The following is a 16,643-nucleotide window of genomic DNA, read 5'->3' on the forward strand; positions in this document are numbered from 1 at the left end:
TCTAGTGCCATTTGAAATATCAAAGCAACTCTTGCCTCTCAGCAACATCTAGACACTATAGTCTTTCATGTGGTTGTGAGACATTGCCACAACCCCATGCAAACAATGACATGCAATTACAGGAGGGAATCTCAATGATCCTACACAAGGGCTACGATCCTCTTCTTATGGTTAGAAAAAAAGGGTTTCATATTTGGTCGCCCTTTCTTTGAAAGGAATCAAGCTGTTTTCTTCGAAAGGAATTAAGATGAAGGTGGATAAAGTAATCAAAACGGTTTATTCAAAGTAAAGTGTAACAATGCAAAATTCAATCTCAGATTAACTCTAAAAGAAAGAAAGTATTGTTGAACTATAGTAGGTCTAGAGTGAAGATATATAGTCTCAGAAAAATAAAACCCGCATTGATTAATCATGTCAAATGTTTGAAAGTCATTTGCTGTGCTTCTGTCATGGGTTTAAGTTTGATCTTGCTAGTAGGCATTAAGATGCTCTGGTCACCTAAAAAAGATAAAGAATGCTACTATCCACCCAGCAGCTCCCCGTTGTTTGCCTGAAACTGTTTTGGGGCAATGTTCTGTAATTGCACTTGAGGTTTGGGAAGTGAAACTCTTATGAATCTTGCCAGCTGTGTGATTGAGATTCCACAAGTCACGATTGTATTTTACCTTAGGAATTGTTCCCATGATGTGTTGACATTTGTAAATGTGGCATTTGTACGCCCAAAATGCCACCAGGAAATGCTTTCAAAATGCAATGTTTTATACACTCATGATTTCTCTAATACCTTCTGAACTGCTGTGATTATTGCAGACTTGAGTTACTTAGCATAGTGCGTAAACATTCAAGCTTTTTGGGGAATCCTGTAATCAGTGACAAAGGTGGAGGAGCTGAGTATGAATTGGATATGCGTTTTTGGCGTGAATTGGTGGACATGTTTTTTGTGAGGGGGTTGACTGAATTGAAGGCTCCTCAAGATGATGATCTGGTCTTCTTTGTCCGCCATATGGTCTACTTCAACACCTTTTATACTTCATAATTTGAATCATGTAACACCACAATATGCTCCTGCTTGCAAAAGCATCTAGGGCACAAGCAGGAATTCTTTTATATGCCAATATGCATGAGCGGACATGGTTATGAGTGAGTGGAGAGGAACCCTGTTCATCAAATAGTATGTAGAACTGATGGCTGGCTGTTTGTTTAAATTCTTGCAGTACAGGGAAAAGCCAAATGTACAGCCTTATTTTGTACGCAGATGGGCTCCACAAGTAAATTGCTATCTACCTTTTTAAAATGGCAAGGTTTTGCTAAGGATCAACATTGTGTACCCAAGCATCCTATTTGAAATATTCCAACTCTGTATATATAGATTTTTCGTTTCAAAAAGGGGTACTTTGAAAAAGCAATCGTTGGGGTGACATGTTTTGCAATGCACAGAACCTTATGTTTGTCTTCCTGAAGAATAATTTGTTGGACTTAATGATGCTCTTTTGAACATCAACGATGGCAGAAATCATACTTCTAAATAATGTACTTAGCTTTGAAATCTTAAATGGCTGTATGTCAAGTACATCTAATGACTATGCTGAGGCGTTTTTATTATTAGTACCATAGAAGGCCTCACAGCAATCTTTTATTGCTGCTGTTATCATCATCATCATCATTTCTGTTTTTCCTATCGAGGCATTGTAATTTAACTCCAGCTATCTATGTTCTCTGTTATGGCAGTCTGTGGTTTTACCATAGGTTAAAGCTTTTCTTCCTGAATTTCACTTCCTTTTTTGATGTTCCAGCTTGAAAAGGTTATTGGTGAAAGTGATCGGGAAGTCGATTGGCGTCGTTCCTTGTATCTCAATTTGATAGCTCATACTTCATATACATTGACTGTGGCAATTTGCAGGCATCTTTTCCATCCAAACATTTCTTTTCTTTTTTCAGATTTAGGAAATTCCATATTTGATTCAATGGGAATCTGAATATATATGCTTATCATTTTAGTCATATGTGCAGTCGCGATGCTTTGCAAAATCATCACAGCACTACAAGCTCACCGTTGACCCCTGTTTACATGGTGTGTACTGTTCCTGCGGAATCTCTTTTTCTCTTTTTTTTTCCAGATAATGCAGAGTCTCTGTTTCTACAAAGAAGAAAGCGTTTTTCAATTATGCTCTCAATGGTTTCTATTTGGCGGCATTTGCTGTCAAGGTTTCCTGTGAGCTTGCTGTCATGGTAAGGTTTGTGTCATAAGCTAATATTTTCATTGTTTACTCACCAGGGAAACTAATGTTATCATCTTTATAGATCCAGGCAGAGTGAATTCTTCATGATAGTATAATCAAATTTATGTACACAGGAGGGGGTGGAGACAGAGGAGCACTGTCTCCTCCAAAGGACCACTATCTCGGCCGATCCACTTTCATGATCATTTCTGCATCGGCCTTTATCTGATTGAGATGCGACAACATAGAGAGACTCTAATGAGACAGATCAGTCAGCAGGAGGAGATGGTGACACGGGAGACAGAGCTAGACAGGACACGGTGGCATGTCACGGACTTGTACACATTCGAGTCTCGGCACTGGATCACATTAGAGAGGAGAGGAGCTAGCCGAGATGAGGACACAGTGGAGAGGAGGAGGAGGGGCTATGCCCAGATGAGGGCATAGTAGATTAGCGGAAAGAGGAGACGAGGAGTGGAGCCAGAGCCACAAAGACCATACACAATGCCAGAGTATGCATGGTGGAGATCCAGTCCAAGTGGCAAAACCATACTAACCCACTAAGTGTGGTTAGGGGGAAAAACCTCCTAGTGAGGGAAAAGTGCCCCTAACTCACTTATGGATTACATTGGCCACTGCCTAGAATATGCCAATAATTCTAACAAATACAAGGTGATAATTGTTGGAGAGAAGATAAGAATAGATACATATTTGGTGTGTGCTCTCTATTGGTTCATTTTAAAATCTTGAATAAGTTTTCTTCTTGATGGCCACACACAAGGACGTAGGTCAAATATTTTTTGTTATATATGGAGAGTTAAAGTCAAGGGATATTTTAACTATGGAGGAGCCTCCAGTCTGATGAGCATGGATGAAGGTCCCCTCACCAATGCGTCGACAGGTCTGGTGTGTCTCTAGCACTGGCTCGAGAGAGAAAGAAAGAAAGAGAGATATACTAACGTCTTGTAGAGGCCTCACAAGCCTATGAGACAAGTTTACCCAAAAATAGTTCATGCAAGCGTCATGGGCTGATGAAAGGGCTTGCTAGGGCTTGTTGAGTGCTATACTAAAACCCAAATCCAAAACGCAAAATCCTAAGAGGAAGATCTAGAATCCAGAAGTATCAACTAGGATCCTCATGCTTCGATAGTCCTTTGATGGGATATGAGGATATCTCCTATTTGCTTATGTCGCGTCAACTCTTGATGTGATGGGGGGCATGGCCTCCATGATCTTTTGCATGTGGTGGACGATATTACGAGATCACATGTAATATTACGTCCACCACATGTAATATTACGAGAGTAATATCGTCCACCACATGCAAAAGATCATGGAGGCCATGCCCCCCATCACATCAAGAGTTGACGCGACATAAGCAAATAGGAGATATCCTCATATCCCTTCAAAGGACTATCGAAGCATGAGGATCCTAGTTGATACTTCTGGATTCTAGATCTTTTGATCCTCTTAGGATTTTGCGTTTTGGATTTGGGTTTTAGTATAGCACTCAACAAGCCCTAGCAAGTCCTTGCATCAGCCCATGACGCTTGCATGAACTATTTTTGGGTAAACTTGTCTCATAGGCTTGTGAGGCCTCTACAAGACGTTAGTATATCTCTCTTTCTTTCTTTCTCTCTCGAGCCAGTGCTAGAGACACACCAGACCTGTCGATGCACTGGTGAGGGGACCTTCATCCATGCTCATCAGACCGGAGGCTCCTCCATAGTTAAAATATCCCTTGACTTTAACTCTCCATATATAACAAAAAATATTTGACCAACGTCCTTGTGTGTGGCCATCAAGAAGAAAACTTATTCAAGATTTTAAAATGAACCAATAGAGAGCACACACCAAATATGTATCTGTTCTTATCTTCTCTCCAACAATTATCACCTTGTATTTGTTAGAATTATTGGCATATTCTAGGCAGTGGCCAATGTAATCCATAAGTGAGTTAGGGGCACTTTTCCCTCACTAGGAGGTTTTTCCCCCTAACCACAGTTAGTGGGTTAGTATGGTTTTGCCACTTGGACAAAACCATCTCTCACTTATACTCACTTTATCTTTGCTCTTGCTCACTCTTGCTTCCTGTTCCCTCTCATTCTCACATTTGGTATTAGAGTCTCGTTGAGCTCGTGCCTCTAGCCCAATCTTCTCCTGTTCCTTCTTGCTGTTCGTTCGTACAACCACAGCAGCTGGTCGTCCACATGACGTACGGATTTCGTCCGTACATTTCAGTACCAGTGTCAGTCGGTACACTCTGCACCAATGCTGACATTTCGTCCGTACATTTCAGTACCAGCACCAGTCCTTACCGTTGCTGACATTCCGTATGACGATGACAGTCCCGTATAGCCCTTTGTCCTCGTCCGTACAAGCTAAGCACGCGAAAGCCATACATTGCAGTCGTCGTACAAGCGTTGTACTTTTTCGCCTGTATGCCGTATTGTTGCACTTTCACGTGCGTGCGCCGTACATCCGTACAAGTGCTGCACATCCGCACATTTTGTTCTGTACACAGTACGGATATCCGTAGAGTCCTTGGAATCTGTACCTTTCTATGGCATATGTACATCGTGCAGGTTTTCTTTGCAGGATCACTTTGTAGATAGCCATTGTTTGGCTTAGATCTTGTAGAGAAATTGGGGGCATTTTATTTGCTGCAGGCATTGTAGTCAGGTTGTAGAATTTTGCATTTTGGATGCAATTTGGTAGTCGGTAGATTACTTGGGAGCTTTGCAAGCAGTTTTGGACTCAGTGTGAGTCACATTGCAGACATTTGCCACTTTTTGCAAATATACTTTGCAGATTTTGGGCATTTGCAAAGCATTTTGGTGCATTTCAAGCCTTTGATAGGTTGTGACAGCAGGTTTGAGTGATTTTCAGTGTGTTCTAGAGTAGTACTATACTACTTTATATCCTAGAGTGCCACATGTCACTATGGGACTTATCCCATATACATTTGACACGTAGAGTGTGTGTGCCTATCCTATAAAGGCATTGTACTTTCTCATGTCAAATTATCAAACCTCAAGCCCTTCTTGATCATGTAAGTACTTTGCTTGGTTGTACATTTCTTTCTAGCATTATTTCATTTCCATTATGCTTTCCTAGTCTTGCTTTTCCTTTCCATTCCATGTCTTGCATCTTCATATGGTATATGGTATCAGAGCTAGGCTATCTTCCAAGAGGGTGAGGTAAGAGATTGAGGACAAGTATGAAGGGATTTCTCGCTTTGAGAATGCCCTTGAAGTACTTCGCATTGCATCGACTACATTCGAAGATATGGTGTCTCTTCTGCTTGAAAAGGATCGCTACAACAATCTCCATTCTACTCATTGGATACTACACATGCTCTTGCCTCCACCAACAAATGGAGACCTAGGCCATCGACTCCACCAGCACGAGGAAAGACATTCAAGCCATTTAAGTGCACTTACTGCAACAAGCTCGGTCATACGAAGGACAGGTGCTACCAGAAGCTTGCTCAACAACAATCGAAGGATCATGCCAATTGGGTGGCATCCGCCACTAGTGATGATGCAGACGAAGATGACCAGCCGATACAGGATCATGCTCTTATTGTCTGTCTTCAGCATCTAGAGGATGATGGAGATCATGATTTTGCTTTCTAAAGCATCATATATTTGGGTACTCTTCCTTGGGGGTGTTTCCCAAAAATGAATGTAATAAATCATGTGTGTTGAGTCAATAAAGGTACTCTGCCTTGGATAGTCCTCCTAAAATGATGTATTTCTTTTCTATTTTTGGTGTGTGGCTCCATGTTTCTCATTAGTCTTTGCAGCCAGGAGGGGATGTGCTGTGGGAGCCATATGTTTTGGCTTTGATAGGTCTATTTGTTGGTGCATTGGTCTCCTAGACCTCTAAGTTGATCATGCATCCATGCATGATGAGCCTCTGAGCCATGCTAGATGAGATTTCTATGTTATGCTCACTAGCCTCTGAGCCATGCTCACTTGTCTCTGAGATTGTATGGGAGCCATGTCTAGTTCTAGATCGGCATGCCAGTTTTGATGACCATCATTACCATGTTCTGTTCTTGGTTCCATTCCAGTAGTCCCTCACCTTTCCTCCATGGGGGGGTGTTAGGAAATGGAGTCAATTTGAGTGACTTTTAGTGTGTTCTAGAGTACTGCTATACTACTTTATATCCTAGAGTGCCACATGTCACAGTGGGACTTATCCCATATACATTTGACACTTACAGTGTGTGCGCATATCCTATAAAGGCATTGTACTACATTTGACACTTAGAGTGTGTGCGCATATCCCATAAAGGCATTGTACTTTCTCATGTCAAATTATCAAGCCTCAAGCCCTTCTTGATCATGTAAGTACTTTCTTGGTTGTACATTTCTTTCTAGCATTATTTCATTTCCATTATGCTTTCCTAGTCTTGCTTTTCCTTTCCATTCCATGTCTTGCATCTTCAGATTTTACTTGTCTAGTTTGCTGCATTTTTGAGTTTTCTGGCAGATATGGCTCAGAACAACCCCAATGAGGTGTTTGGAGTCCTCACATAGGAGGATAAGTTGGATGGCACCAACTACTCCTTGTGGAGTTTTATGGTTCGCAACATCTTGGTTGGCAGACATCTCTGGGATTATGTCAATGGAGATGAGACAAGGCCAGAAACTGTGGTTACACCTGTCACTCCTACAAGTGGAGGCAGGGGTAGAGGTCAAAATGTAGGACAAGTGGTAGGAGCAGCAGTTGCTACTTTGGTGGCTACCATAGTAGAACCACAGCAGAATAGAAAAGGTGGGATTCACGGGATGCACAAGCTCTTTCAGTTATTTCTCTTTTTGTCAAGAGGTTTATCATTCCTCACATTCGGTCATGCAAGACCTCGAAGGCAGCTTGGGAGATTTTAGAGAGCATGTTTGTAGCAAGAAATGATGCCAGCATTTCCTTCCTGAAGAGAGAGCTATCTCATACACATATGGACGAGGGAGATTCTATGAATGCTCACCTGACAAAACTTCAGGATTTGAGGGAACAGTTGTTGAATATAGATGAGATTATTCTGGAATCAGAGATGATTACCACCACTCTGAATTCTCTTCCCGAGTCTTATCTCGGTTTCCATACCTCACTGAATTTGTCATTGAGGGAGGGCAGCAATCCTCTCTCTTTTCACCAGTTGGTAGGACTCTTGTTGCAGGAAGAACATGGCAACACGGGCTGGCGAGCATGCCATGCTTTCAAAGTTCAAGCCCAAAGGGAAAGGGCAGCAAAAGCAACACGCACATCAGCCCACACATCAGCATAAAGCTGATTCTGGACAGCCCTCTCATAAGGCTAAAGGTGATGCAGAGAAGTGTAAGACGAAGGGCATTTGTTACTATTGTAAGAAGCCAGGACATTACATTGGTGAATGTAAGAAGCGAATAGCTAAGGAGAAGAAAAGGGATTGGGTTTGGCTGTCTGAGATGCATCAGGTCCTAATGCACATGATGGAGGGGATGTTACAGCCAACTTTATGCCTTTTTGTCTTGCATTTCAGATTTTCTAGTGGCTAGTGGCCCGTTTGCTTTCTTGACTTGCAGGTATGACCCTTCAAAGGATGCATGCTTTTTAGTGTCAATGAGACACTGAACACTTGGTATTTTGATAGTGGTGCTTCTAAGCACATCACTTCTAGGAAGAGTCTTTTTGCATCTCTGCATGCACCACCTGCTAAAAAGAAGGTGACATGTGCAAACAATTCTTCTTATTCAGTGTGTGGAGTGAGTGACATCATACTCACCTCCATGGATGGCACATATTTCAGAATTACTGATGTTCTTCATGTGTCAGGTATAAAGAAGAATTTACTTTCAGTGTCCTCTCTCAATCGAGGAGGATTTTAGGTCATATTTAATGATGCTAAGTATGCAGTCCGAGACAAAGAGAATGACTATGCTTTAATGTTGTCTGGCACTTTGTATCGGGGTCTTTTCAAGTTTGACATTTATGAGAAAAGATCTGATCTTGCACTTTTGGTGAGCACTCCCACTGCTACGATGCAGAATGCGGAGTTATTTCATGCCGGATATGGGCACATGAGCTATGGCTGCTTGATGACACTTCAGAAGCATGCTATGGTTGATGCATTGCCTCCTTTGGAATCACCTTCTCCTCATGTATGTGAGGGATGCATCCTCGGCAAGATGCATAGACTTCCGTTTTTAAAAAAGGATGGCGCAGTAAGAGCTACTTGCAAATTACAGCTCATACACAGTTATTCTGCGGTCCCATGAGGATACCTGCTTTTGGTGGTTATCTCCATTATGTTACATTTATAGATGACTATACCAATTATAGTTGGGTCTATGGCCTAAATAAGAAATCAGATGTGTTTATGCATTTCAAACACTTTGTGGCCATGGTTGAAAATGAGACAGGGTTCAAGGTGCAGACACTTCGCGTTGATAGAAGGGGGGAGTGTATGTCTTATGAATTTGAAGCATTTTTGAAGGAGAAGGGCATCACACATGAGCTTAGAGTGAGGCTTACAACTCAGCAAAATGGCAAAGTTGAGCGCAAAAATCGCACTCTCATGGAGATGGATAGATGCATGCTTACTAGTAAGAAGTTGCCTCACAGATTTTGGCTTGAAGGCCTCATGTGTGCCAATTATATTTTGAATCGGGCTTCCACAAAGGCTTTGAAGACAATCACTCCGTATGAGGCTTGGCATGGGAGAAAGCCTTCAGTGGATCACTTCAGAGTTTTTGGTTGTGTTACATATGCCCACGTGCCTGTGGAGTTTCGACATAAGTTGTCAGATAAGGCACTTAAGTGTATCTTTGTTGGGTATAGTGCACAAAGCAAAGGCTATAATCTTGCCTCTCGCAAGATTTGAGTAGAGATGTTATCTTTTCAGAGAATTCAGCACATACACATGCTCAATTTACTATTCCAGCTTCTTCAGATGATGTTTTGAGGGGATGCTTCCTATAGCAATTGGTTCCCCAATTGAGGCTCATGCTGAAAATCATAATTTACAGCAACCTCCTCTTGGTCCACATGCCCCGATTCAACCACATGCTGATTTTGTTCCTCCACAGGGTGTGGATGAAGTTGTCAGGCAAGAGATTCAAGAGATACATGCAGCCAAAACAGTTCTGAATTGGTTGCTACAGACTCTCAGGGAGAGTAGACTTGAGGCACCTTTGCTTAGCAGGACTCGTAGTGCAGTAAGGCACGCAGGGGGGGCTCTTTTTGTTGAGACAGCTTATGAAGGTACTTTTCTTTATGAAGAAGAACCTGACTCTTTTGAAGAAGCCAAGGATGCATTGGATGAATGCCATGCACAATAAATTGCAGCCCATTGAGAAAAATCAGACTTGGGATGTCATGGATTTGCCACCAGGGAAACATGCAATTGGAACCAAATGGGTTTTCAAAGTGAAACGGAAGCCAGATGGGTCCATTGAAAGGTACAAGGCACGGCTGATTGCCAAAGGCTATGCTGAAAAAAAGGGCATAGATTATGAGGAGACTTTTGCTCCTACATCCCGGATGACTACCATACGGTCAGTTATTGCCATGGCTGCAAATTTTGTTTGGAATATCCATCAGTTGGACATAAAAACAACTTTCCTTAATGGGGACTTGTAGGAAGAGGTTTATCTCAAACAACCTCCTGGATTTGAACTTCCGGGCAATGCACTTCAAGTTTGCAAGCTGAATAAAGCTTTTTATGGGCTGAAACAAGCCCCACGTGCATGGTATGCTAAGATTGATGCCTTCCTGGCAAGTAAGGGGTTACACAACAGTCCACCCTCTACATCAAGAAGGGTGGGGGGGATATTTTAGTCATATTTGAGTCATCATTCTTTATGTGCTGTTCACAGGGTCAAATGAGGACCTAATTGCAGATTTGAAGGCTGAATTGAAAGCTGAATTTAGATGACAGATTTGGGCATGTTAATTTTCTATTTGGGGATCCAATTCATACAAGACAAGCGTGGCATTGTTATGTCTCAATCCAAGTATGGGCAAAAGCTCTTGGATAGGTTCAACATGCAATATTGTAAGCCTATAGCCACTCCCATGGAGCCGGGGCTGAAGCTTACTATGTATGATGCATGTGAATCAGTGGATGCCACACTTTAGACCCAGGCTGTTGGATGCCTCATTTATTTGTGCAATACATGGCTCGATCTTCAGTATGCAGTATCTCAGGTGAGCAGGTATATGCACAGCCCAAAGGCAACACATTGGCAGGCTGTAAAACACATCTTCTGTTATTTGCAACGCACAAAGTCTTATGGCTTGATGTTTCCCAGGGGGGGTGACTTGCAGATGCATGCTTATAGTGAATCAGATTGGACTGGAGACTATGATACCAGGCTGTCCACTAGTGGTAATTGTTTCTTTTTGGGCAAAGCTTGCATTTCTCCTTTTGGTAATTGATCACTTCCTTGTACACCACATTGGCACTGCAGGGGGGTGTCACAATTATTGGCATATTCTAGGGAGTGGCTAATGTAATCCATAAGTGAGTTAGGGGCACTTTTCCCTCACTAGGAGGTTTTTCCCCCTAACCACAGTTAGTGGGTTAGTATGGTTTTGTCATTTGCACAAAACCATCTCTCACTTGTACTCACTTTATCTTTTCTATTGCACACTCAACGTTTTGCTCTTGCTCACTCTTGCTTCCTGCTCCCTCTCATTCTCACAGTATTAGCAAGATGCAAGGTAAACATTCACGAGCATGTTTAACTTTCCATATTGCCTTGGTGATGGATGTTGCCATTTGATTACTATTGTGTTCATACTATCAATCCATCCATCGCAAAAGAGTTGATATCCATGTAAACCTAGCGGCCAGATGATGCTGCCATCTGAAGACAAGATAGAGTGGCATTGAGGCCCCTAGGAAAGGCTGACCTATGCCATATAGAAATAATGTACCAGCGAGGATGTATGGTGAATTCTTCAACAAAGCAATTGCATTGGAGAAAGGGAATGTGGAAGCGGAGAGTGAAGAAGACAAAGAAAATAAGAAGGTGCCCAAGAAGGAGACAACAAAAGACTCAAGATGTTGCTCAAAGAAATGGGCATACAAGGCTCCTCGAAGAAGGGGGAGGTGTAGTGCTACAAATGCAAAATGAAATTTGAGTGGCTGGGAATATTCTATAACATCTGCAATTTTTTGGGCCACACAGAGGAGAAGTATTGGTCCAACAAGAACAAGTGGACCCTTGAAGTCAATCAAGTGGCACAAGGGCTATCTACTAAAGTGCAAGAGCGAGGCCAAACAATGCGACCTACTTTTTTTGTGGCAAGAAGGGGCACCAAAAAAGTGAGTGCTGATTATGGAAAAAGTTACTGGAAATGCCGCAAAGAGCACACAACAACAACAATCACACATCCCAAGTGACCGACGAGGTGGATGCTAGATCTCTATGATTGGCCAAGATAAGACTACAGAAGACAAGATAATAGGAAGAAAGGAAGATGACAACAATGACTAGCCAAGAGTCAAAGCAAAAGAAACCACTCATTGAAGTGGAAGCTACGAATTGGGACCAGAAGAGGAGCAACCAAAGGACAAAAGACTAGCAGAGGGTAGCAAATGCCAAAATAATGTTAGAATTCATGTCTAATGCCCCACATGTTTTGCCCCCCCATTTATGAGGAGAAGGGCAAGGGGCTTAGGCGGTTAGAAGGGGGAGTGATTGAGAGGGGGTCGCCGACTAGTCAAAGTCAATGGTTGGTGGCCAAGGTCAAAGTCAATGGTTGGTGGTGAAGGTCAATGGCCGGTGGTCAAGGTCAATGGACGGTGGTCAAGGTCAATGGTCGGTGGCCAAGGTCAATGGCCAGTGGTCAAGGTCAATGGTCAGTGGTCAATCCACCACCCCTTTGTGGCCTCTCCCCTCTATTATATAAAGCCCCCTTCCCCCTCACTATTACATAGCACTCAAGCCTTGAGCTTCTTAGCACTGAAGCTGATCCAGCAGCGCGCACTTAGTAGGGAGAAGGCGACTTGTCTAGCCCATTGTTGGTGGAAGAAGATTGCAGCAACTGCTGCCCTTTGCAGCTGCTCCTGTTGCAGCCTTTTGCCCTTCATTCTAGAAGGAAGAACTTGTTCAGTTTTGCCATCTCCTTTGTTACTTTGTTGCTGCACTTTTGTTGAGTTGTTTTCCAGCAAGTATTCATCTCTTTTGCTTCTGTTGTACCGTGATTTCTAACATGGTATCAGAGCCCGTGTTCTAGGGCTCACCTAGGAGCTTGAAGGAATGGACTTCCACGCGAGAATCTTCGCTGAAGACGGTCCCGGTTCAAGTATTACTTGCTGCCCTTGCTGCTCGAATAGGAAGGAAGAAGATTTTTGTTTCCAGACATGTCGACAAAAGCCTCATCCACGACAACCCCCTCTTCCTCTTCTTCTCATCTTCCTTCTTCCTTCATCCCCAACTTTGGAGAAAGCGGGAAGCTCGATGGTACCAACTGCCCGATATGGAAGGTGAAGATCCGAAGTCGCCTCGTGGCCCGGAAACTTTGGAGGCTCGTCACGGGAGGTTATCCAAGGCCGGTAGACACCTTGGACAGCAAAGGAAACATAGTTACCCCGGCGGATCCGGATGATCTCAAGTACTAGGAAGACCGAGATGCTCAAGCTCTTGCCATGCTATTAGGACGACGGCAGACACGGTCATCCTGCATATCCAGATGGCAGAGACTTTTGTAGAGGCATGGGCCATTTTGAAAGACCTCTACAAGACGGACAACACCGCCCGCATCCTCACTCTCCAGCATCAACTTCACAACATGGATATGAGTGAGGGAGACAAAGTACACGACCATGTGACGAAGGTGAAGGTTGTGAGAGACCAACTTGTGGCAGTTGGTCAAAAGCTGGATTCAAGCCAGTTGGCACCTAGGAGCTTCAAAGGTTTCGTGACGACGGTCACAGTAGGCCTCTTCTCATCTACGAGGAGGCTAGAGAGGATTTGTACTCCGAGGCAGACGAGAAAACCCTAACTGTGAAGGTCAGGTCCGGCAAGGGCAAGTCCAAGGACTTCCACAAGAGGACTGACGACCAAGAGCGCAAGAAGAACATGAAATGCTTCTATTGCGAGAAGCCTGGTCATAGGGCGAAGGAATGCCGCAAGAAGAAGGTAGACCTAAAGCGAAAGAAGCAGAACAAGGGCAAGGAGGAGTCAAGCGGGGAGGCGGCAAATGTTACCACAGAGAAGCTCTTCATGATCTCAGAAACATGCTTTGCTCTCTTGGCAGGTGAGAACGACAATGTCTGGTTCGTGGACAGTGGGGCCTCGAAACACATGTCCTTCAAAAAGGATTGGTTCACCACCATGGAGTCTACTCATCTAGGCTCCAAAGTAACGGTGGGGGACAGCAGAATGTGCCCGGTCAAAGGTGTTGGAAGTATTCCTTTCGTCATGAGCTCCGGCGAAGAGAAGGTAATATCTGGTGTACTTTATGTTCTTAACTTATGCAAAAACCTTCTCTTTGTGAGCCAAATGGACCAGCATCAAATGTCGGTTCTCTTCAGCAAAGGTGAAGTCAAAGTAAAGACCAAGGACGGAAAGGTGGTTGTTAGAGGAGTACAGGACCATGGGCTGTATCGACTCAATGCCCTACTTGTTCATGGAGGTCAAGGCCGGTTACAAACTCTGGCACAAACGGTTTGGGCATGTGAATTATTGCACTTTGACCGACATGCAGAAGATCAGAATGGTGGATGGACTTCCGCCAATCACAGGCAAAGATGGTGTCTGTCGAGCTTGCTTGGAGGGCAAGAGCATAGAGACAAGTTCCCTCAAGAGGCTTCATCTAGGGCTAAGGCCTCTCTAGAGTTGGTCCATTCCAACTTATGTGGACTGATGTCGACAAACTCCTTCGCAGGTTTAATGTATTCTCTTTTATTTGTCGACGACTTCAGTAGGATGACTTGGGTTTACTGTATTGCCAAGAAATATCAGTCCTTTGAAAAGTTTAAGGAATGGAAGGCAAAGGTGGAGAAAGAAACAGGGAGATAGGTCAAGGCTTTCTGTACCGATCGGGGAGGTGAGTTTACATCAATTGAGGTCAACAGCTTCTGCATATAGCTCTGTGGGAGGAAGGAGAAGCTCCATTGGGTGACTTTACATGCATCCTGATGTGCAGACACCTTGTAGAAACTTTGAAAAGTTCTTTGAGTGGTTTTTTGCAAGCCAACAGGTGGTTTTGGAAGCAAAAGACAGTCTATTTTAGATGTGAGAGTCTTGCGATGAAGATATCTTTCTCTAGAAGCTGAATCTTGCCCTGAGATCAAAAGCAAAGTTGTAGAAGCTTTGAATACTTCATTTTTCATTTTTGCCATCTCTTTCATCCAAGTTTTCAGTGAAAAGTTACAGCTCATGCAAAAAGTCACAAAATTTAGTTTCCTGTGAGGATTTCGTGTGTTGGATCTCCATATCCAGGCCACTATTTGCAATTCAAACACTCCTAGTGGATTCAAAGTGGTCCAAAATTTCTACCTGTGAAGCTTCTTCTTATGAAGATTCTTTCTCTATTATGGGATGCCAAACTCCGTTACTTTACATACTTCACCTTACATTCTTCTTACACACCTCATTTATCAAGAAGGTCCTTAAGAACTTTCACACACATATCTTAAAGATTCCATGTCATCAAGACACCTCAAGCTGAGCATGAGCTTGTACATTATATAGACCCAAGGCCTCTCTAAAAAGACAAAACTTATCTTTACCCAATGACTTGGTAAAGATATCTGCAACCTGTGCGTTCGTCATGACAGGAGGATGAGAGTTTCTGAAATACACAATGATATCCAATGCAACCCCTTCCTTGACTTCTCAACCCAAGTCCTATATGCCAATTTTTTCTTCCTCTGTTGGTTCTTCCCATGGCAATTCAGGGCATTCATCTTCACCCGTAATCAAACCCAGTTTTTTTCCCATGTGGAAGTTTTTCATGTGATAGGACCAAACACTATAGTTGTCTTTGGTGAGTTTCTCACCCACAATTTGTGTAACTTGAGATGTTTCAGACATGCTTGATTCACAAGCCTTATGCATATAATTGCTTTCAAATGCAATTCAACAAGACCCAAGTATTGCACTTTTGTGAATTTTTTGCTCACAGTTTTCCTCTCAATTCATGTGACCATATGGAATTCAAATATGAAATTTGCCCTTTGCCACAAATACATATACTTGCTCTATTTTTGAGCATACAAGTCATCAATTTTGGGCATCCAACAAGTCACTTTTGAGCAGCCCCTTTGCCATCATTCTGCTACATTCTTGTATCATTTCCTTGACAGAAGTTGTAGCTGCACTTGCCCATACAACAGCTCCTCAAAAAACAAAATCCAAACGAAATTGCGGATGCGTGAGACATAACAAAACACCATTGCTCAACAATTGATTAACACCCGTGCCTAAAAGGTAATCGCCACTCAGCTAAACGCTACTGCTCACAAAACTATAAAGATGTTGATACCTGCAAAAGCCCTACAGAGACATTTTGAAGGTGGTGCAGATAAGCACTATGGGCGAGCAAGACTTCACGCTTGTTGTGCAGAGGAGGAATTCAGTACATTCGGTGATGCAATTAGTTTAATCTCGAATGGGCTACGCGACATGGCAGCAACAATTGATGTTCTCTGGGAAAGTGTTGCACGAGAAGAAGACACTGGCAGATCATTTCGTCTAGCCCGATTGCACTTTGCATGTCAATGTTTTCAAGAACACATAAAAGCTTTCTTCCAGAATAGCAGCCGTAGTATGTGACCCGTAGGAACAATTAGGACGATCTTTGGATGCTAGTTCAAAACCACTTGTCTATGGACCTCAGCATTGCTTCTACACACTGTGAGATTGGACGGAGAAGAACTCCAGAGAGCCAACGAAGCTTTGATAGAAAATGGTAGAAATTTGTATCAAAACCGGCTGAGGAAATACCCTGCATCCCACAGAATATCTTCATCCCTCTCTTCTACCTCCTACTTCATCTGAGGATGACCAAGCTTATCAGCAAGGCTGTTTCTACTCCCATCCTTGGCTTCTCCTTTCCAAGAGAGGTGCACGGTAAGTTCATATCCTGGTAGGATCTGACCCTTGCTTATGTTCACGTATGCATCCCGAGTTACGCTTTCTTGTTTTGTTGTGTAAATCCACAACCCTCTTGACCCTTCAAGGATCGCAATGTTCTCCAAAAATTCCTCGAGGCGCTTGTGAGACCGTTCCAAGGAATCTTTCTCCGTCCAATGCCAATTATGCACATTTGCCCCGTCCGCTTTGTGATCCACCTTTTGTCGTTCGTTGTCTTCAACTCCTTGTCTTCTTCTTGCTTTTGCTAAATAGGATCTTCTTCTTTACAGCCCTTTCAATCCCAGGGCCTCTTCAAGATTGATTTCTCCTACCACCAATACCTTGC

The 16,643-nt window shown here is 43.1% G+C and overlaps 1 protein-coding gene across 13 annotated transcripts in view; it reads left to right on the forward strand.

Annotated features, from left to right (window-relative positions):
- The window catches only part of CW7, a 161,775-nt gene that overhangs the window by 79,404 nt on the left and 65,728 nt on the right, over positions 1–16,643 (forward strand). For all 13 annotated transcript variants that reach the window (XR_015541750.1, XR_015541753.1, XR_015541752.1 and 10 more), the window contains 4 exons: positions 811–1,006; positions 1,215–1,268; positions 1,794–1,900; positions 2,011–2,071. Coding sequence is in view for 9 of the 13 variants with exons in the window: in XM_087381338.1 (XP_087237464.1) it covers positions 811–1,006; positions 1,215–1,268; positions 1,794–1,900; positions 2,011–2,071 (418 nt within the window). In the remaining 4 variants the exon portion in view is untranslated. The remainder of the gene's footprint in view (positions 1–810; positions 1,007–1,214; positions 1,269–1,793; positions 1,901–2,010; positions 2,072–16,643) is intronic.

This window comes from Dipteris shenzhenensis, chromosome 11, assembly GCF_047967505.1.
Source record: "Dipteris shenzhenensis isolate YYH24624 ecotype China chromosome 11, Dip_SZ_1.0, whole genome shotgun sequence".
NCBI lineage: Eukaryota > Viridiplantae > Streptophyta > Polypodiopsida > Gleicheniales > Dipteridaceae > Dipteris > Dipteris shenzhenensis.